General features: G+C 49.6%; 1 protein-coding gene across 16 annotated transcripts in view; it reads left to right on the forward strand.

Annotated features, from left to right (window-relative positions):
• CUX1 (cut like homeobox 1) overlaps nt 1–20,758 on the forward strand; it is a 363,980-nt gene that overhangs the window by 62,839 nt on the left and 280,383 nt on the right. For 12 of the 16 annotated variants that reach the window (XM_072837352.1, XM_072837353.1, XM_072837345.1 and 9 more), the window contains one exon: nt 15,810–15,920. The exons of the other annotated variants lie outside the window; for them this stretch is intronic. In XM_072837352.1, the coding sequence (XP_072693453.1) occupies nt 15,810–15,920 (111 nt within the window). The remainder of the gene's footprint in view (nt 1–15,809; nt 15,921–20,758) is intronic. 16 annotated transcript variants of the gene reach the window in all.

Genomic DNA, 20,758 nt, shown 5'->3' on the forward strand with positions numbered 1-20,758 from the left:
TGTTGAATAACAGCCAGAATGTAGCAAGACTAGCTCATTATCATCCCTAGGCCTCTGTAGGTTTAGCTGTAGGCATTGAAAGTTGAGTTACCAACTGGTGTTCCTGGATACATCTGTGTAGCAATAATAATGCAAAAAGCTGGATGTTACCAGTTTCTGTTAAAAAAAAAAAAAAATCCATACCCAGGTGTCACTGCAGTGCCAGTGCTGCAAAATAAGCTGTCCTTCCCCCTCCTCCAGCTGTGAGATCCAGTAGCACACTCCACACTGGCCCGTCAGGCGTCTCTGGCAGCTGGCCGGCATAGGGATCCAGCAGGGTGAGGTCACCCCGGGAAGGGCAGATGTATTGGGAGGGGGAAGCCCATTCCCCTGCTTTAAACCACAAATGTCTTTTGATAACTAGTAAAATTGGCAAGCAGAGTGATTGAAAACATGTGAGAAGTAACTGGATCTAAGTTTCAAGTAGTACATATTTGAAAAGTTTTCCCCAATGTAAAAGTTACTCTTTAAGAGCCTTAAACTAATAAAAACAAGGAAATTCCATGTTACGGCTGCCACTCGGCCTTTCCATTTTTATTCCAGCAGTCAGATTTGACAGGTCCAATGCTGATTGGCTCTGGGACCCCCATGAGCATTTAAAGCTGGGTTTGGGGGAGGGTGTTGGGAGTGGGTACGTAAGCATAAGCTGGCAGCAGCTGGGCTGGGCCAAGTCTCCACGGCTCTTCAGTGCCAGGCTCCTAATTCCATTTTAGTATATCCTATTTTCTCTTCTTGGGACTGCTTCCTGTATTTACTTTATCCACTGAAGCTGATTCGGGATTAATTGAAAGATAGTGCTTGTTTCTTTTCTTTTTTTTTTTTTTTTTTCTTGGTCTCATCGCAGACTTCACTGGGTGTCTACTCCACAAGCATTGGGGGCTGGACGTCTTTCGCCCTTCGCGACCCTGCCCTGTGGCTTATGGCCCCTTGGCTGAACTGCCCGGCCTGCTCTTGGGCGCCCCCAACCCCCGCGCCAGTTCGTTTCTCCCCGTGGATCTTTCCAAAGAACTGCCTTGATCACTAATAGCCTGGAGAAGCAGCAACATACTGACTCAGCACAGTCAGACGCACATTTGGGGCCTGGTGAGGTGCCCCTACTCTGTTCTAGATCCACCTCCTACCTTTCTTAGTGACCCAGCAAATAACAGAGGGCTTTGGCCTGCAAACCCCCACCAGACTCTTTTCTCAAAGTGGACCCGGTGCCAACAACGTGAGGGCACCACCCCTGCCCCCGATTGACCCCATCATGGAACTTTACAAGAGGAAGGAGCCCTAGAGTCCATGTCCTCGGTGCCCTCAGAGCCCAGCGTCCCCATGTCAGCCCCAAGCCTGTTGTACTTTTTGGGACGATCTCGCTGTCCCGCTCTTCTTAGTCAGGTGACCTTTACCATGGTGTCCTTGTGCATGGGCGGAAGGGCTATAATGAACACGTAGAATCACAGTGGTGCTTAGTACAACGAGGGACATGAAACGTGGGTCCCTGAACACTAGATACAGCTGTTTTTCTTGCCTCTGCCCACTCTAGGCCTCCTGGAAACTTCTTCCAAAGTCAGCCCCATTCCTCAAGGCCACCTTAGATCCTGCCACCAGGAAGTCACTTCTCTCCCTCTCAGCTCCCAGGCCGTCAGGGTCCCTATCCTACAGCGATCTGCCTGCCTTACATAGAGCAGTTGGTGCACCAGGGCAGTGTGTTGGCCCTTTTGTGCCCGGTCTTTCCTGCAAAGAGCTTGGGAACTCATCTGATGAGTGGGTAGTTGGTTGACCAAGTGCCTGGTGGGAGGATAGCAGTTTCCTGGAGCATTTGGGCTGTGTAGTGTACCCTGGGAGTGAAGCCTTGGGTTTCCTGTGGCCCTTGTCTCACGTAAGTGTGTGAACTCGATCTAGCTGTCCCTGAAACTGGTTGTAGCCTTTCTTCTCAGAGTCTTTCAGATACAGGTGGGTTCTTCCCGTTGGATCCCATTGGACCTCCCCCAGGCCAGGCCTTTCCCCTGCAGCCAGATGTGCTGGGTTTTTGTGCTTGGTGATATGTAACAGTTTAAGTACAATACAGGTGTATAGTCACCCTGTGAAACCCACTAAGCAGGCCCTTAGGGATGGGAGTAGGTTAGCAGTAAACCAGCAAATCCTCTTTTGTCTTAGCTCTTATTGCAAATCTTGATAAAATGAATATGTTGCTGTGCTTTCCAAAGAATTAGTAGAGTATACAGAATATAATTGATTTTGCTTGTGATCATTGAAGATCTTGATTATCATTGTGGATCTGTGGCATTATTTCCTTTGTTATTTACATTAGCTTAGCAGAATCAAGTATTTGCTGGCACGGAAGGACCCTGGCTGCTGCTGGTACATCACTGCCTGTGGCCTTCTGCCTGTGATGCAGTGCCATGGGCAGAGAAATTGCCAGAGAGTGTAAGTGGGGCCACTTGGGCAGAGCTGCTTCCTGGTGTCTGTCTTCTTGGTGTTGTCCTGGTGTCTGGGCCTTTGGCTGATATCACTGAGAGGGCCAGTGGGGTCAGATGTGTCCTTTTCTAGATCACACTTTACTGGGAGCTGTCTTTTGTCCCCAAACTAGAACCCTGTTGTCCCCTTTGTCCCTCGAGAAGTCGCAAGAGGCACAACCCAGAGAGAGAACCAAGAGCATGGGGGTACAGGGAAATGTCATTCCAAAGGCCGAAACAAGTGGCGTCTGTGCAATTAAGAAATGACACATGGAATCAGGGAAAAACAGGTGCCGAGAACCTGAACTTGGAACGGTTACAGAGAGATCAGAATGCTTTGTAACTGGCATTAACTTCCTGCCTTAAGAGCCATTCCTGGGGCTCCTGGGTAGCTTGGTTGGTTAAGCGTCTGACTCTTAGTTTTGATTCAGGTCATGATCTTGGGGTCCTGGGATCGAGTCCCATTTCGGGCTCCCTGCTCTGCAGGAATCTGCTTGGGATTCCCTCTTCTCCCTGCTCATGCCCCCTAAAATAAATCTTAAAAGAACCATCCCCTTGCACCCCATGTGGCCTTGAGGAGACCATGGAGTCAAGCTGTGGGATGAAGGAGGGGACTGTTCAGAGTTGGGAGGGCATTGGGAGCTGCCCTGGCTAACTAAGCATGCTGCTTTTGGGTATCAGAACCCCACTGTATAGCATAGTTATTAGTAGTTTGTTGTAATTGTGCTTATCAATTGTGTGTGTTAGATAGTTAGCAAAAGCTCTTTAGCTGGCTTTATAAAGTCTGAGTTAAAGCCTCTCTTCAGCTATTTTCCAGAAGGTTCCCTGTACAGGATGGAGTGCAGCTGATGACCGGACTCATCATTCCAGTGGGCAGACTGGTGGCAGCACTTCCAGGGCAGTACATGGAGCAGCTCTTTTTCTTCTCTGGGTATCCCATACCTCTAGCACAGCTAGAGGTGAAACTCTGAGGATTTAAATGGCCTCCTTAAAGTCACATTTCTGCCCTAGGCACTGGGAGCCCTCGTGTCATGTCACCTGTTGGTGCCCAGCACCCAGATTTCCTGACAGTGGCCAGCAGCACTGGTGCCAGGAAAGAGTGTAGGAATCACAAGCGACATTCACATTCTCTGCCATACGAGTGTCATTCTGCTGGGCCATCTGGCTGGCAGTAGCTCTCAGCCAATGGCGGGATGTTATAAACCTTGCTTGCTGAACATGGCACCAAAAATCTTGAAAATTAACTGCAAAAATAAAATCAAAGCTGGCTCTGAGGTGGCATCTCTTGGCCTGACATATGCAGCTCCAGTGATGCTGCTCTGCGTTGTTGATAGATGCCTCTTACTGGTTTGGTTTTCCCTGGGAACTGCTTTGGCATCTTGTAACTTTTCCTTCTAAATTCCAGGCAAAAAACATTTTGAGAGCTTTTTGGGAGTTTTATTTGCTAATTAAAATGTGAGAAGGGAGCACAGCTACAGGTAGAGTTCTAGTGCAAGCCACAGCTGTGATTTAAAAAAAACCCAACCTGACAGTTTCAAAATGAAGTTATTAGCACTTCACCTATAACTGTGATAGCTTTTAACTTTCATGATCTGTCTCTTCAGCGCCCCCCCTCCGCCCCCATAGCATACAAAAAAGGCTCAAGTGAGGAAGTTGGAGGATACTTTACCCTTGCAGAAGAGAGTAAGAGCTACCATTTTTTGTGGAACCTTTTTAACTTACAAGAGATTTTCTTATTCTTTTCTGCCATGCAGTTTTCGAGCAATCCTGTGAGCCAGGGTAGGTGGTATATTTTACAGATGAGCAAACCAAGGCTCAGGGTGTCTTGGTGACCTAGTTATTGTAGCCAGGATGGAGCCTGGTCACCTGGAAGTTCTCCAGCTGCTTGCTTCCTAGACCTCATCTGTGTCATAAAAGACAGGGCAGTGTGGAAAAATCACCCACTGTTGGGTGACAAGTCCTCTTCCACTCACAAAATAATTAAATGAAATAGGCTCTGATTCTGATCATCGAATTCAGCTGATTCTCTACCAAGCCCAGTCATATACTCCTAATAACCCTCAAAGCAACTCCATCCCAGCACACAAGCACTAGCTGGTTGGCTTGATGCACAGCCTGTGTCTGCCTGCAGATGTTTGTGGCCAGGATAGCCCAAATAGAGAGAGAGAGAGAGAGAGAGAGAGAGAGAATGAGAGCTGCAGGGTGGTGGATGGCTTTGCCGCCAAGCATTTTCCCAGAGAAGTGGAAGGGAACCGTTGCCAGAGTGGCTGGTGCCCTAACAAATTGATTCCTGCCAAACAATAGAAACAAATATTTTCAACAGACAGAAATTTTGGCTCCTAAAGCATTCAAATTAAAGGCTTTATTTCTGAAACAAATACTTTAGGAGGAAAACGTTTACCAGCATAGATGAGATCAGAGTTATTCCTTCTGGCAGCGGCGTAATTATTTTTTGAGATTAAAACACGTTTTTCCTGTCCCTGCTTCATTTTTAGCCTGTGACCTTCCCTCCTACTTGCTGGAGAAAGTCAACTGTATTAAGCTGGGGCTTGGGGAAGGGGCCCCTACGTGGTTTACTGCAGAGAGCTTCAGCTTCCATGGAGATGGTCTCCCAAGTCTGGATTCAGATCTCAGGTCGACCCCTGACCCTTTCGTGGTGCACTTTGGGCAAATCTCACCAGCTACCCGTCAGTTCCATCAGTCCGTTAAATGTCAGTCTTGTAACAGTGAATAGCATCCCCCTCAGAACCCAGAGAGTCATTCTAGACCAGCACTGTGTAATGCATTGATGGAATGGTCCTTGTGTCATCAAGTGTAGTTGCCTCTGGCCCTCGAAATGTGGCTACTGCGATGGAGAAACTGAATCTCTAATTTCAGCGGACGTAGGCACATGTGGCTAGTGGCTGCTGTGGATAGGGCAGTTCCCACTCACCCCCCTCCTTCAATTAATTGGTCCCTGGGTCCAATTACTTGGTTGACAGGCCCACCTGCTAAAGATCTCTCTGTATTCCAAATGCAGCTATGGGGGGCTCGGGGTGTCTGCTCTGACACCCACCCAATCTCCTGTCCCGCAGCCAGAGCAGTGGGGCCGTACCCTCGAACTAGACAATAAACCCCCAGGCCAAACCTCCGTGGGTGTTGTAAAATCGTGACAAGGTCTCATTTGGTTTTATTTTTATTATTATTTTTTTAAATTTTTATTTATTTATGATAGTCACAGAGAGAGAGAGAGAGGCAGAGACACAGGCAGAGGGAGAAGCAGGCTCCATGCACCGGTAGCCCGATGTGGGATTCGATCCTGGGTCTCCAGGATCATGCCCTGGGCCAAAGGCAGGCGCCAAACCGCTGCGCCACCCAGGGATCCCTCATTTGGTTTTAAAATACGCCTGCCTCCTGATGTGTACTAAGTGTAGGAAGAACAACAGAAGTCAGGGAGTCGAGGGAGCTATTTCCTAGGCATTTTTTAGCCAGGGTGAGTCACTTACTTGCCCAGCCTCAGTCTCCTCATCTGTGACATGGGATTAGCAAAGCTCCTGTGGCTGCATCTCTTTCAAAATCATTCCGAGGCCCACAGGTTGGGGGCGGGGGGTGCCAATAGGTGGAACCTCAGCAGCACTCTTTGGTCCCCAGTGCTGTGGCCTGGGGGACCTCAGAGGAGGCAGAAGATGAAGGCACTCAGCGGAGGAGGCCCTCGGAACAAGCCCCGGGAGAAAGCAGTAGTGAGCCTAAGAAAAGAGATAACGAGACAACAAGAACAAGGTGGAAGGGCTGGGAGAGGAGGAAGGAGGCTTCCTTGGGCTCTCTGGAGAAGTCCAAGAAGAGAGGGGGCGAGCCCTCCTGCCATTTGGGGCCACGTGTGTCTAAAAAGTGAAGGTGGGTGGGCAGAATTTATTTTTGTTTCGTGATACAGCCAAAGAGAGGAGCGGTAAAGAAGGCTACTTAGGAAACAGGCATTTTTATAGCTCAAAACTGGGCAGATATCCGCAGTTTCCCCTGGCTTGGTCAATGTGTAAAGCAGAACCTCCTTGTTCGGGTGGAAGGTGTCCCTCCATCTTCTCTGCAACCAGCGCCAGCCCCGCGGGCCTCCTCCCCACCGCCGGTGCTCAGATCCATCTATGTTTCATTATGCATCACCGAGACGCCGTCTCTCACGTCTCACTGTTTAAATGAGAGTCTGGCAAGTATTCTATGTAGCGCCGTGCTTGTTGGATACATCTGGCATTTTTGTCTTTGCCTAGTGGGTTTGCAATGGGGTGCAAAACAACAAAAAAACAAAATCTTGGTTCTCTGTTGAAATTTCTCGATCCCGAGGAGTTCACAAAAAGGGTTGGTTTGAGAACTTTTGTACTCACAGCCTTTGTTAGGCCGACGTATTTGTTTTTTATGCACTTTTTATTTTCTGAGCCAGTAACGCTTTCACTTGATTCAAAATTCTGCTTAAAAGTAGACACTGAGGCATCTTGGCCGCACCTCGGTTCTCTCCCATCCCCGCCGTCCCCGGGGGTGTAGCCTTCAGCCAGAGCTGCAACAGGCAGCAAGTTTTTTGAATTTCCTAGATTAGGAATTAATCCCAGGTCACGTCCCAGAACTGGGGAAATATTGAGTATGTATTAAACAACCAATACATACATACATACACACATAAATAAAAGTAAATGACCGATACCATCTTCAGAGTGAAAGGAGCACAAGGGAATAATCTTTATATGAGGTGGGATCTGCTTGAATCGGAAGAGAGGAGAAACTACCATAGTCCTTGTAGTGAGTATTTTATCCTGTTTAATCCTCATGACAGCCCCGTGAGATGTGTATCAGTGTCCCCACTTCAGGTTAGAGAGCTCGGCTGGTCGCAGAGCCGGCAGGTCCATATGCACACCAGTCCCCCAGCACCCTGCCCCACGGGCACCTCCTCCCCATCCCCAGCCTCAGAGATTCTGTCTTTCTCCGGGGGTGCTGGACAGCAGGGCCCACCCTTGTGCTGGGAGTCTAGCCATGTGCTCTGGGGATCTGGCCAGGAGGCTGTGTCCTGCTCCTTGGACTCTGATCTCCAAGGTGGGAGAAGACGAGCTGCATTGCCTGGAGACCTCAGCAAGGGCTGGAGCACACAGCATTTCTGACCCAGACCCCAGGGAGCTAGAAACCTGAACTATAGGCAGTCCCTTGCTTGTTCACATGCCCCCTTCTTTTTTCCTGGAGTCAGAGAGCCGCTGGTTGTGATTAACTGAGAGAGCTCACGCTCCTCCCTGGCTGACGTTTACTGAGCCCCTGCCAGGAGCTGGGCTCTGTACATGGTGCTCCCAGAGAGTGCTTTCCCTGCCCTGAGAAGAGCACTCCCTCCCAGAACCCCTCCTGGAGTCCCCTTCTGGGGGCCCGTTTCACAGTCAGGGGAAGAGCCTCCACAGAGAAGCCCGTGTATGCTTTTGCTGCTCCCTGTTTACCCCCGAAGTACTGTCAGGATAGACTTTCCCCACCCCTGTGTGCCCGTTCCGCATTCTTCGGCTGGAGCTCTGATGAAAGTTGCTTCCTGGGCTGCTATGAGAGCTTGCCAGAGTGGCTCCAGCAGGGAGGAGGCCCTCTTGGGCAAATGATCCTGATTCTTATAAGATGGTACTATTCTAGGGCTCGACCCAGGATCCTTGGAGGCTGAGCAAGAGGGGAGTGTGGGTCTCCTCCAGGCCTCCCTGCATCCTTTCCCATCCATCTTGCCTTTCAAGAAGCTGCCGGCTCTGTCAGCCTGACCCCCCTCCACCCCCTCAGTCCCCATAGTCTCCTGAACTGTTCTAGAACATTCTCTGCCACTCAGGGCCTCTGTGCTTGCAGCCATCTCTCTTTCCAACTGGAAGCCTTGCAGAGTTGTTAAATTTGTCCTCTCTCCTGGTATATTTTGCCTTTCTTTTTCTTTTTTTTTTCTTTCTTCTTTTTTTAAGCTTATCCTTTCATTTAGCAAATATTGACTGCCTACGTATGATGTGCCCCAGCACCGCATGACGTGCTGACGTGGGAATTCTGAGGCAAGCAAAAGGCAGGCCCTTTGGAACTTCCAGCCCATGGGGAGACGCACTGAACTCACACACTTGTCCGCGAATATGGAATTGCAAACTGGGGTCGCTGCCACAAGGCACGGTTCAGGGAGCTGGGCTCACTCACCTTACAGTCTCTTCCAGGGTGGGGGTAGAAGGGGATGGGGTCGGGGAAGTGGTATTCAGTTGATCTGATGGTTTGATGGAGGGGAACAGGGACAGGCCTCCAAGCAGAGGGAACAGCTGGTGCTGAAAGTTCGAGGACAAGGAGTGGACCCAACCCCTGGGGACAGCAGAGGAAGGCCATTGTGCCCTGTCATCTTATCTGAGGCCCCCTAGGAAGCCATTGGAGGCTCTGAGCAGGGAATGAACAAGCTCAGATCTGGGCCGTGCCATGGCATGTCTTCTCTCTTGCCTCTCGTAGAAGGTGTGTGCATGTCCTGGCTGTCCTTACAGCTCCCCCTGCTCCGTGCTAATTGAAACCCCCAGGGAATGCTGGGTGTCTAAATCTTGCATCAAGCTGCACTCCTGCAGCTCCCGTACAACTCCAGGATCCTGGCTTTCCTGCCTTTAGCTGTGCTGTTTTTCTCATTCAGTTCATCCACTGCCCCTCAGTGGGTGGGGTCTCTGCTGGAGTTCCATCTCACTCTGTGGCAAGTACTGCTTCCCGAGTGGGAGTACTCACTGCTGGCCCCCAGCTGCCATCACATGACTACTGTAGCTGTGACCCAGACCTCGGTGGGACTTGTGGTGAAATCAAGGATCATGAGCGGGAAAGTGATGAGTGAGGACCAGATGTCTGCAAAAGGCACTTGGGACACATGGGGTCAGCCTCAGTCCTCTACCTAAACTTAGAAAGTAAGCGAAAGTGGTAGTGTTCCCTTCGTGTGTTCTGCAAGGTTCTCCTTTAAATATCACACACCCAGCAGTGGAACAAAATGCACTTCCTGCAGCTCTGTGGGGAGCACCGTTCTGAGAATGAGGGGGCAGGCAGTCAGTGGTCCTTATCTGTCTATCAAAGCCTGCTTCCCATTACAGGGAAAAAAAAAGATTTAGAAAGATAAATGTATACTTTTTAGCAGAAGTCATTGCAGTCAGTGCTCAGAATTCAAAAGGTATGAAGGGAAGAAGGGAAGAGGACCTCCCTGCTGGCCACTGGCCCGCTTGTCCATTCTTCTCCCAGGATAGGGAGTGGTACCCGTACCTTGTACTTGTGGAGTCTCCTAGAGGCATCTCGTGTATATGGAGCAAATGTGTGGAGCACACATACTGTCCTCTTATGGTGGATGTCTTGGTCACTGTTGGTGGACATGTTTGGGGAAGTGGACTGTATGTTTCCATGTTGGCGTGTTCCTCCTGTGTCTCTGCTACCCCCACCCCAGGGGAGAGGGCTGACCAGGCTCCTGGTTCCTCAGAGCCCTGTTCTTGGTCTCCCACAGTGCTTACCCCACGGGTTGTGCCAGGGACTCTGTGAGCCCTGGAGAAGGAGAGGGAGGAGGGGAAAGAGGAGGAAGATAATGGGGGATCAAGGGTGACCCACACATAAGCCCCAGCCGAGATGGGTACCTTTTGAGAAAACTTGGAAGTCTTGCTGGAAGTTCTGTTTTCCCCTTTGAAACCTCTGTTTTGGTTCCCCTGGCTGGATCCCTTCTGTCCTGGTGCCCTGTCATGCCTGCCAGCTTCCTCGGCAGGACTGTGGGCACCTGGACGTCAGAGTCAGCTTCTGATTCATCTGTACATCCCTGGCGCCCCTGGCCTGGGTGGCAGACGGAGTTCAGGCCTGAGGTCAAGCGCGTGGCTCTGATAGTACAGAAAAACTCTCTTGATGGAGCACGTCCCATGCCACAAATTGAACATGCTTTATCTTAGTTATCTCCAGAGAGGGAATGTCATTTGACTAAAACCACACAGGTTACAGCCGAGGTGAAGCCCGGATTCCAAGCCGGGCTTTTCCAAGGGCACTGTCTGAAGGGTCTTCAAATTTTTTTTTTTAATTTTTATTTTATTTATTTATGATAGTCACAGAGAGAGAGAGAGGCGCAGAGACACAGGCAGAGGGAGAAGCAGGCTCCATGCACCGGGAGCCCGATGTGGGATTCGATCCCGGGTCTCCAGGATCGCGCCCTGGGCCAAAGGCAGGCGCCAAACCGCTGCGCCACCCAGGGATCCCCTGAAGGGTCTTCAGATGTCCTACGTAGGGGATGGGCATTTGGGCTGGGGATGTGGCAGGAGGCTGGAAGGTGGGCTTGGGCCTCTTGTGGGGGTGGTGGTGGACATGAACGACCCTGTCTAGCCAGAGCAGCTTCGTTTGGCCACTTGACCCCTGTTGTTGGAAACAAAGCAGAAAAAGCCCCAGGGACTGCCCCTTACAGAATCTGGGGTGCCTTTCCTTATTTTGTTTGAGTCCTCATGGTTTCACTGATAAAGCCATTTTGAATTCGTATTCAAGATTTTCTATTTGATTAGTTTGACAGGTAAGCCTGAAAGAAACACCAGATAAACTCACTCTTTGGTTTAAGGTTACAGACAATAAGTAAAGAATACTTTCCTTGCTTTGCTGAAGCAGTTGGCCAGGTACATTTCTGGCCAGCCCAGGGGTGCTGGGGGAGAAGGAGCAGGGAGGTGAGGCAGGCCTGTCCTGGGGGCTTTAGGGGAGGAGCCTCACAGACACTCCACAGGTATCCCCACATCAGTACAAAACAGCTGACACACATACTCTAAAGGTGAGCAGTTTCTTTTCTTTTCTTTTTTTTCTTTTCTTTTCTTTTCTAAGATTTTATTTATTTATTCATGAGAGAGAGAGGTAGAGAGAGAGAGAGAGAGAGAGGCAGAGACACAGGCAGAAGGAGAAGCAGGCTCCCCGCAAGGAGCCCGATATGGAACTCTATCCTGGATCCCGGGATCACGCCCTGAGCCAAAGGCAGATGCTCAACCACTGAGCCACCCAGGCGTCCTGAGGTGAGCAGATTCAAACTGATCATTGACGTGCTTAAGCTTCGTTTTCTTTGGGAAAATTTCCTTCTTAAACAGGCAATTATTGTCACTTTTTATTTTCTGTGTTTTCATATGTCTTCAACACTTGGTTGAGTCTGGAGTTCAGGCAGAGAGAAAGTTAAAATGTTAGGAGAGAAAGTTAAAATGTTAGGAGCTTTGCCTTTTGAGGATCTGTCAAAAAATGGAGGAAAAGTGTCCCAGAAATTCTGATCAGTGAAGAAAGCGGGATTTCAGGCATCCCCAGATCTTTGGCAGCCCCTGGGTCTCACTAGAAGGAGTGTACCTATGCACGGGGAGACTCGGCTCTGAAGCCACTGACTAGTCTTGCTCTGGACCTCGTCACCTCCTGGCATTGGTCATCACTTGATGACTCTGAACGAAAATTGATTGCAGTTTCTGCATCCAGGTGCCTGTTCTTGTAAGACACTTTCCCAGCACAATTCCCACCCCTTTTGGCCTAGTTGGAAGTGCCTGTGTGTTCAGAGCCTGCGGGTTTGCTGCCAGCCCTGCCGACTCCCCGTCACTTCAGACCTAGGACTCAGAGATGTTTCCAGCGGGACAATATTTCTAAATCGTTTTGAGGGGACGCCCTCCTCTGCCCTTCCCTGGGAAAGTTCTGGCCTGGGTGAGTGGTGTTTTCTGTAACTGGCCGCAGCCTCCTTGTTCGTCAGCTGGGAGAGTGGCCAGCGCGCAGCGCGTTGTGCAAGAAACAGCTGTTGTTTTGACAAAGGACGGGCTAGCCTCACTTTTTGAATTACCGGAGCGAGTCAAGAGGTCATCTATTCCAGGCCTTTGCTCCTGGGCAGGTGGACATAGAGACCATGAACACGCATGTATGGGACACATGATGTAAGATATATTTCTGTATGTAAATCTGTACTCACATTAGCAGGATTTAAGAAATTAACATATAGTACAGTTTTTCCAATTAGGTAATTACATGCGCATGGCTCACATAGTCCAAAGATGTACACTTGTCCCTTGAACAGTGAGGATTAGGGGTGCTGACCGCTGGCATAGTCAAAAAAAGTCTGCATATAACTTTTGACTCCCCCCAAAACTTAACTACTCAGAACCTACTGTTGATTGGAAGCCCAACAAGTAACATGATTAACTCGTAGTTTGTATGTTACACATGTTATATACTGTATTCCTGCATTAAACTAAGCTAAAGAAAAGAAAATGTTATTAAGGAAATCATAAGGAAGAGAAAATACATTTATGGGATTGCACTATAAAAAATTCTGCCTCCAAACCCATGTCCAAACCCATGTTCTCTGAGGGTTATGTTTGTGCTGAAGGGCCGGTCCCTGCACCCCCCACCATGCCTTCTCAGAGCCAAGCAGTTACAAGTATCTTTTGTGTCTTTCTGGAGACAATCAAAGCTTATGCAAGGGTACGTATGTATAGATACCCTTTCAAACAATATAAGCATTGTTTTTGCACTTTGCAGTTTTTGCTTAAATATATCTTGAAGATCATCCCATCTCCTACTGCATGTGGGACTTTTTTTTAACTGTTGCTGAATGATCCTTGAGTGGAGATGCCAATGCTCTCTTATTGGACACTTCAGTTGGTTCCCAGTTTTTTGCTTTTTGTTTATTTGGGTTCCCCCCAACCTTTGTGAGTTTTTAGTGCTTTTTGGATGTGAGGACTCTACATGCTCTTTTTTTTTTTTTTTTTTTCTTACAAGTGATTGGTGACTCAGGGACTGAGGGCTCTGTATTTTAGGCCCCCACCGCCACCTCCCCTAAACCCATTAAATTTTCTTGTTAATGTGTCATTATATTTGACACTTTGAGAATAGGCAGGCTGGGTAGATAATAAAACAGTATTTGGCTTATGTTTAATAGCTGTGTCTTCTCTGTGTTGTCCCGACAACCTTAGAAAGTCCTGATGTCCTTCAGAAGGACTCAGTGGTGGTTTTGCAGGGGACCCAATCAAAGATCGTGAGCCCTAAGCCTGACCAACCAACCGGACCTGGGGCCAGGCAAGCGCAGCCTGTCCTCGCTGTGCCAATCTGTTTCTGTGGTGGCGGGTGGTGGTGCGGTGTTAAATTTGGGGACCCCTAGTGGTTTCTCATGTGGACCTGCGTATGTCTGCACCGATGGGGAAGGGAGTGTGGCAGGCCCCTGGAGGATCCCCGACTGCCAGCAAGTCCCCCCAAGAGCCCTGGCCCCATGGCTCCGTGACAAAGGTGGGTTTGGTGCCTTCCATCAGGGACCTGCCCTGGGCTGAGTACTTCTGAGTCGGACTTTCTGACGGATGTACCCATGGGGCTCCTTGGCATCAGGCTGGGCTGGACTCCAATGAGAGGGACATGTTGGGACCCCAGGACCCACCAGACCGGGTGCTCTTGCGTTTCTCCCACGGCATGGCCCCCACCGTCCCCGCACTGGTCTCCCTGGATGGGAAGGCAGGGATCAGGGCCGGGCCACCCAGTCACCTCTGTGCCCCCAGTGTCCAGTGGTCCTGGCTGACCAGGTGACACCCCTCCCAGGAAGTAGGGTCCTCCTTGAAAGCAGTCCGTGCTCTTGTTTTTCTCCATGTATTCTGCATCTGCAGGCGATGGGAACAAAACATCGACTCTACTTTTTCTGTCATATTTCAATATTGGCGTTGGTCCCCTCTCTTGAAGCCTCCTTTTATAACTTCTTCTGCTGCTGCTTAAATATAGCTGTCTAAGTCCTCCTCCTTACCAGATTGTTTATATTTTTGAAAAGCCTTCTGCTTATCTGCGATTGCTCTCTCTTCTCCGTCTCCGTCCCCGCATCACCACATTGGTTTTGGTTGCTCTTTTTTTTTTCTTGCCTTCACTCGACTGGGATGTGTTTCAAATGTGGTCTATCAAAATGTACAGTGTTTCCCTCTTTTTTGCAGTAGCTTTGACATCTGTTCTTGAATCCTAGCCCATGTTATTCTTTTGGACTTGTTTGACCAAGATTTGCTGTGATGCCAGAAACACAAGAAGGGGAGAGTGTGGTGGGGGGTGTCTGTGCCCCCCCCCGTCCCTCCCCCCCGTTAAAACTGTCTACGATTTCCAAGCCGACAGCACGCTGGATATTGGCTCCAGAGCCCTGTCATCTTGTCTGGCAGTGGCCCACCCTGCTGAGTACAAGTGGAGTGCCCACTGGGAGACCCTACAGACTACTTGGGTTACTTCCTCCAAAAAGGGAAGCAGGTGGAATTTCATGTGGTGGGTGGAAGGTGCATGGAGGGGGAGACTCACGTGCTTCCTGGGTGTTTGTAGAAGGACTTCCATCTCTGATTTCCCTTGCCTTTCAATCTTCGATTGGGTCCCTGCTCTGCTGGGCCTCAGGGGATGGGCCGTGACATGGAGAAGCCACATGGAACAGCCACGTTGAATCCTAAGCAGAATGTGCCAGTGTGTGTCTTTAGTAACTGAGGCCACTCAGCAAGAAAATGGGCCTTTTGGTGGTTCCGGCAACGTGTCCTTGGGCCCCTGCTGTCAGCCAGGACACCACTCTGGGCCCATCTGCCACAGCCTTGTTTGAAATAGATCCTGTTGGCCTGCTTCTCCCAGAATTTCTGAGGCCAGGGCACAGCTTCTCTGATGCTTTGAGTGTCATTTTGTCGTGTGGGCAGAGGTCCTCAGAGGGGCCTCACAACTGGTGACTCTCAGTTTCAGTGTGAGGAAGATAGTTTGAGGATAACTGTTGTTTCCAGGCGCCTCATGTTCAGAGTTGACTACGTCCTGCAAATCGTCATTCCTGGAGATTGCCTCTTAAAGATGCCTCCCGAAATCAAGTAACAGGTTAATTTGGATTGTCCTGGACATGATGCCTCATGTATATTAAACCCACAATAAATACTCTTAATGAAAGCAAAACCAAGTATCACTCCAGAAGATCCCAGGCCCTGTCGAAGACAAATCGATTGCCCCAATGAGCAGCCCAGAGTAAAGCAGAACCAGGGCACAGAGACGTAGTGAGGGGGAGTGCCTGTCAGGAACAGCAGTGAGCCACTCGGGGTGGGAGGGCGTCTAGGCATTGGCCTGATGCTGGGTTTAGTAAAGAAAAAATGTTTTGGCGTGTTCTGTCATAGAAGTAGCCATGTGTGAGGTGCGCATGGATACACAACCATCAGGCTGTGCTAGTTTGGTGCTCTCGGCCCACCCAGTGCACGGGATGGGTGTGATGGGTGGGATCTGCCCACGTGTCCACTTCCTTCCTGCCACCCCCTGCCCCCTGGCCCCTTCTGAGCCCAGGGGTCTCTCCCATATTCTGGTCAAATGCAAATACGATCTCCTGGTATGCAGTGCAGTGACATCTCCTCCTCCCTTCTTTCTTCTGGACAGAGGGAACTTGATGCCACCGCAACCGTGCTGGCGAACCGGCAAGATGAAAGTGAGCAGTCCAGAAAACGGCTCATTGAGCAGAGCCGAGAGTTCAAGAAGAACACTCCAGAGGTGAGGCTGTAGTCCTGTCCGGGTGTCTTGAGAGGGGTGTCCCTGTCCATGCACATGTTCAGGAGCCGTGTTGTGAGCATGGTGTTCCCAGCACTCTGCAGGTCTCTCTGTGGGTCAGGGAACTTGGGCATTGGTAGGCTGCCTGGACCCATGAAAGGATGAGCTAATTCCAGATGCAGATATGGACCCAATTGGGTGTGTGTGTGAGCACGTGGCTGGCCTGTGGCCCATCCGTGGACTCTGGCACTTGCACCCCTTGCCCACATCTGTTAGAGTGCCAGGCCAAGTCTGCAGGGGCACTGAGTGCTGGGGCCTAGTGGGATGGGGCCTCTTCCCCCGTGTGGCGTCTGAAGGCCATGCCCATCTGAGGGTGCGATGTGCTGATCCTTCTTGTAGAACAGACATTTAGCTTGGTAGGGCCTGTTAAACGCTTCTGTTTCCTGAAATACGCCTTAAAGGGCACAGGAAACATGCACCTCGCGGGCTCCTTTTTCTTCTTGTAAGCACATGTTTCAAAGGCAGCATTTAGAGGGGCTTCATTTTGGGAAACAAACAACTCTCTATTTTCAGAATAAATATTTGGGGAGAAAACGTGGGCAAGGGACGCAGGCGCCAGAGTGTTGGGGAAGAAGCAGCTTGAGTGGTAAATGCCATTTGATGCATTTTTTTTGCAGGGCATGTTTTTTAGACCCTTTCTTCCATAGGGAAGGGGCTCCCAGAACACACCTGGCAGGGGAAGGAAGGTTGCCATCCTGCTTGCTCCTGGCCTTTGCCAGCTGGGCAGGGCTAGCAGTCACTCAGGCTTCTCCTTCTGCACTAAGGAGGGTCTCACTGCCACTGGAATTTCCAGGAAGCTGGGAAGCGTGAAGCTGCCTGCAGGCTCCTGCACCGCCCCTTGCATTTTCCTATCCAGGTCCATCCTTGAAAACTGTGTGGAGTCCCTATGGCCCACAAACTGGTGGAGAAGATAGGTTCACGTAGGCCACCAACCAACCAGAATTCTCTGTAAATAGTGAAGCCACTTAAACCAGAATGGGTGTGGGGTGAGTCCTGTAGGGTACACGGAGGGAAGGGGTATGTGTGTGTGCGTGGGGGGGCGGTTCTGGTGGCACATGTTGGGGCTCTGGTGAGTGCAGGACCTGGGATCGGGAGAGGATGTTGGATTGTCTGTTTGTTTGGAGTCCTAACGCAGAGGGGCCCTGATATTTCTCCCATCTTTAGTTATTTCTTGTGACTGGGCAGATCACTCAGCACCTGAGCAGAGTAACACTTACTGTAGGGGAAACTCTATGAGAGATTAGACATAGAAAAGTGAAGGTTGCTTAGAACTTTGTTCTCAGGGGTTAAAAAAAAAAATCGGCTTGTTGGCAGGAAAGGCATCTTCCTCAGGTGGACACAAAATTGGCCATGTGAGGACAAGGCCCTCGTTCCAGGGTGGACAGTGTGGCAGAGCCAGGGCTGGTGGTGTGCCCACTGGTTTGTACCCAGTGTGCCTATGGCTGGTGAAAACACTGGATTCCCTCATTGTTCCTGGGAAGAAAATGTGTTCCTAGTGTCTGTTGAACATCTAGTGGATCTCATGTGCAGGCTTAGGCACCAGAGAAAAGTCCAAAGTGAGTAAGGTTGTCTCCTGATAGGGAGTTTATATTTTCCAACCTGGCCCTGCCCAAGCGTAGCTGGAAAAGCTCAAGTACAGAGGGAAAGGTGGGCTCTGCAGGAGGCTGGGAGCTACCAGAGGACATGCAGGAGGAGCCACAGGAGGAGCAGGTGCTGTGCTGGACAGAGCTGCGAAGGTTTCTCATTTAAAGGACATGTTTAAATTTAAGTTTCAATTTTATATGTTTTTTAAGATTTTATTTATTTATTCATAAGAGACACAGAGAGAGAAAGAGAGAGAGAGGCAGGCTCCATGTGGGGAGCCTGATGTGGGACTCGATTCTGGGACCCCGGGATCACCCTGGGCTGAAGGTGGCGCTAAACCGCTGAGCCATCCGGGTTTCAATTTTATGTCATTAAATTAATACATTCACAGTCAGTTAATATTATTGCTTATGACTTTTTAACCCCCAAATTGTAATCAATTTGGAGAACATTGCAGTTACTTCAAAAATAAAGTTTTATACATTGCTTTGATTCAAAAAAAAAGTCCCTTGTAAAGAAAAGTGGTTTTTAATTTTAATTTTGTAACAAAACATCCATTCCATATTGAATTAATAATTGAGAGTTGAGCATAAAAGACTGGGGTATTTCTAGATTCTATCACTTTCCATCCAGATTACCTCAGGTGACTTACAGCCTGGTGGCACTGCAGATTACTTAGCCTCCCAAAGTCTCAGTTTTGCCACCTACCCAAAGTGTAATAATAGGGCCTAGCTCACAGGGTTGCTGTGTGTGTGTGTGTGTGTGTGTATGGTGTGTATTTGTGTGTAGATGTATGGTGTGTATGCATATGTATATGGTGTGTATTTTTGTGTGTATGATATTTGCATTTTGTGTGTTTGTATATTTGTGTTTGTATGTGTATGGTATGTTTTTTGTATGTTTGTATGTGTTTGGTATGTTTTATGGTATATTTTTTTTCTGTGTGTATGGTATGACTTTGTGTGTGTGGCATGTGTGGTGTGAATGTGTGGTGCGTGCTGTGTATTTGTGTGTATATGTGTATGGTATATATTTTTTGTGTGTTTATGGCATGTATTTATGTGTGTGTATATGGTGCGTATTTGTGTTGGTGTAATTGTGTATGTGTCTCTCTGCATGAGGGTGTGGAGGGCTTTGCCCAAGCCTCGCATCTAGAGTCCAGGACGTTTCTTACTGGAATGAACTTGGGATATATACTGTGGAGCACAGTTGATTTATGCTCCTTAAAGTTAGCTCCGAGGACTTTAAGAAAACACAACAAACGCAGGTAGTTTCAGCTTAAAGTATTTAAAAAGTTGGTTTGTGGTAATAGGTGATGATTTTACAGATATTTTGTGAGCACTTTCCATGTGCCAAATGGTTCCACCCTGAGGATACAGTCCTATCCTTGTTCTTAAAGAGTTCCTTATCTTTGTTACCAGCAAGCAGAGCATCCTGATCTGGCATGGTAACGGCTAGGATGGTATAACTGGAATCTTCTGAATGCAGACTTCCCCCCCAGAAACATATTCTTTGTCAGCGGTAATAAAGGTGTAAGCCATGTAGGCCTCTGTAATCCTTCCTGTAGGTAAATGGGGCTGCTTTTTGAGCCTTGGTTCTAATGCTAAGTGGAAAGGACCTGCTGCCCAAGAAATGCGCATGCTTGCCTAGGTTCTCCTGGCTTCCTTGGAGCTCATCCCAGAGCCCCGAGCTTAGAACACAGCCTGCAAGACGCAGGAGGGCCACGCCAGGAGGGCTCTAGTGAGCTGGGGGGTAGGAGACAGGTGGGGGAACTGGGCCACCCCCAGTGTGATGACCAGGGCCAGTGCCTTCCTCCTGCCCGAGGCTGGTGAAGGGCAAAGTTAGGCTGGTGACAGGTACGCAGGCAGGGCAGCAGTAGCTTTCTGGAAGCTTGGCGGTGGTAGAACTGTGTGCAATGTAGGCCCGAAAGCACTTGCCTTTTGCCTTTCTGTGGCTTTGATTAGGGATCCCAGGAACAGGCCAGGATGGCTTCTGATGCCCTAGATGGCAGCTGTGTTGACACAGCCGATTGCAGACCAGATGACCCGGGACATGGAAGCATGCAGGCACTGCCTAGAACTAGTCCAGGATGCTGGGCCAGCTCTGCACTCCTAGAAACAGAGTCCTTTCTTAAAAGTCAGGGACCTTGAAAGGGACGGTGCTAGGGTTTCAGGATTCTACTTTGGAATTCCTTTTCTCTTGTTGTTTTGTCAGTTAAGTTGGCTCCTTGGGCCAGTTAGTCTCTAGAATGTGGCAGTCTCTGCTCGGATGAGCTGTGACTTGAGCCCAGGCATGGTAGGCCCTGGACTGGCGCTCTTACCTGCCAGGCTCTGAGCCTGAACAGGGTGCAGGCCCCTGCGGCGAGCTCACAGGGCACCGGCCTGGCTCTTGGAATAGAAAGCTCTCCTCTCAGAAGAAAGGTCCTCAGTGTTCAGTTTGCTTCCACAGAGAGCAGGGGCTCTTTTTTTGCTCTGTTCCAGCTCTTTTCAGTAGAGAAGAACCATCCTCTGCTGGGGGGCAGGGGCAGGCAGGAGAAGAGGGGAAGCAAAGACCCGGGGTGCAGGGATTTTATCACAAAACCACCCTCAGGGCTCACTTCTGTCCCATCCGTGTGTCTAGCTGCTACCCTGGAATCTGTCTTAGGCACTTGTCTGCCTGCCTTGGCTAGGTTGATTTATGTTTCCTATAGAAGGGGCCACACTGACTGAGCTGCCGTTTGGGGGCTCTCCCTGGTCATTTCTGCTCTGATAACCTCTTGCCTCAACTGGCTCTTCGGAGCATTAACCATCGTGACACCTGGCCCACCACACACACTCACATTCGGGGTCGTGTTTTCTGTGTCCCTCCTGCCCAAGTCCAGGGTTCCGTCTGGCTCCCATCATCATGGCAGAGCCCAGTGCAGCCCTGACAATTGTGGGCCTGGTTGCCTGGGGGCTGGGCCGGGACTGACTGCCCCTTCCTGGCTCATGTCTATACTGGAAGGCAGTCCTAGGAGATCTGTGACCGGGAACATTCTCTTTGCGGCTGACTTGACTGCCTGCTCACTGGAGTTCATTTCCTGGGTGGCACAATCTTATTCGCCCCTTGTGTCCCAGGCTGGAGTGCTTTTTGAATTTTACATTCCTGGGAAACTTGTAAAAGCCCCAGAGTCATCTCAAGATACAACTTGGAAAGAAACCTTTTTTGTCATCTGCAAA

Source organism: Canis lupus, chromosome 8 (assembly GCF_048164855.1).
Source record: "Canis lupus baileyi chromosome 8, mCanLup2.hap1, whole genome shotgun sequence".
Taxonomy (NCBI): Eukaryota; Metazoa; Chordata; class Mammalia; order Carnivora; family Canidae; genus Canis; species Canis lupus.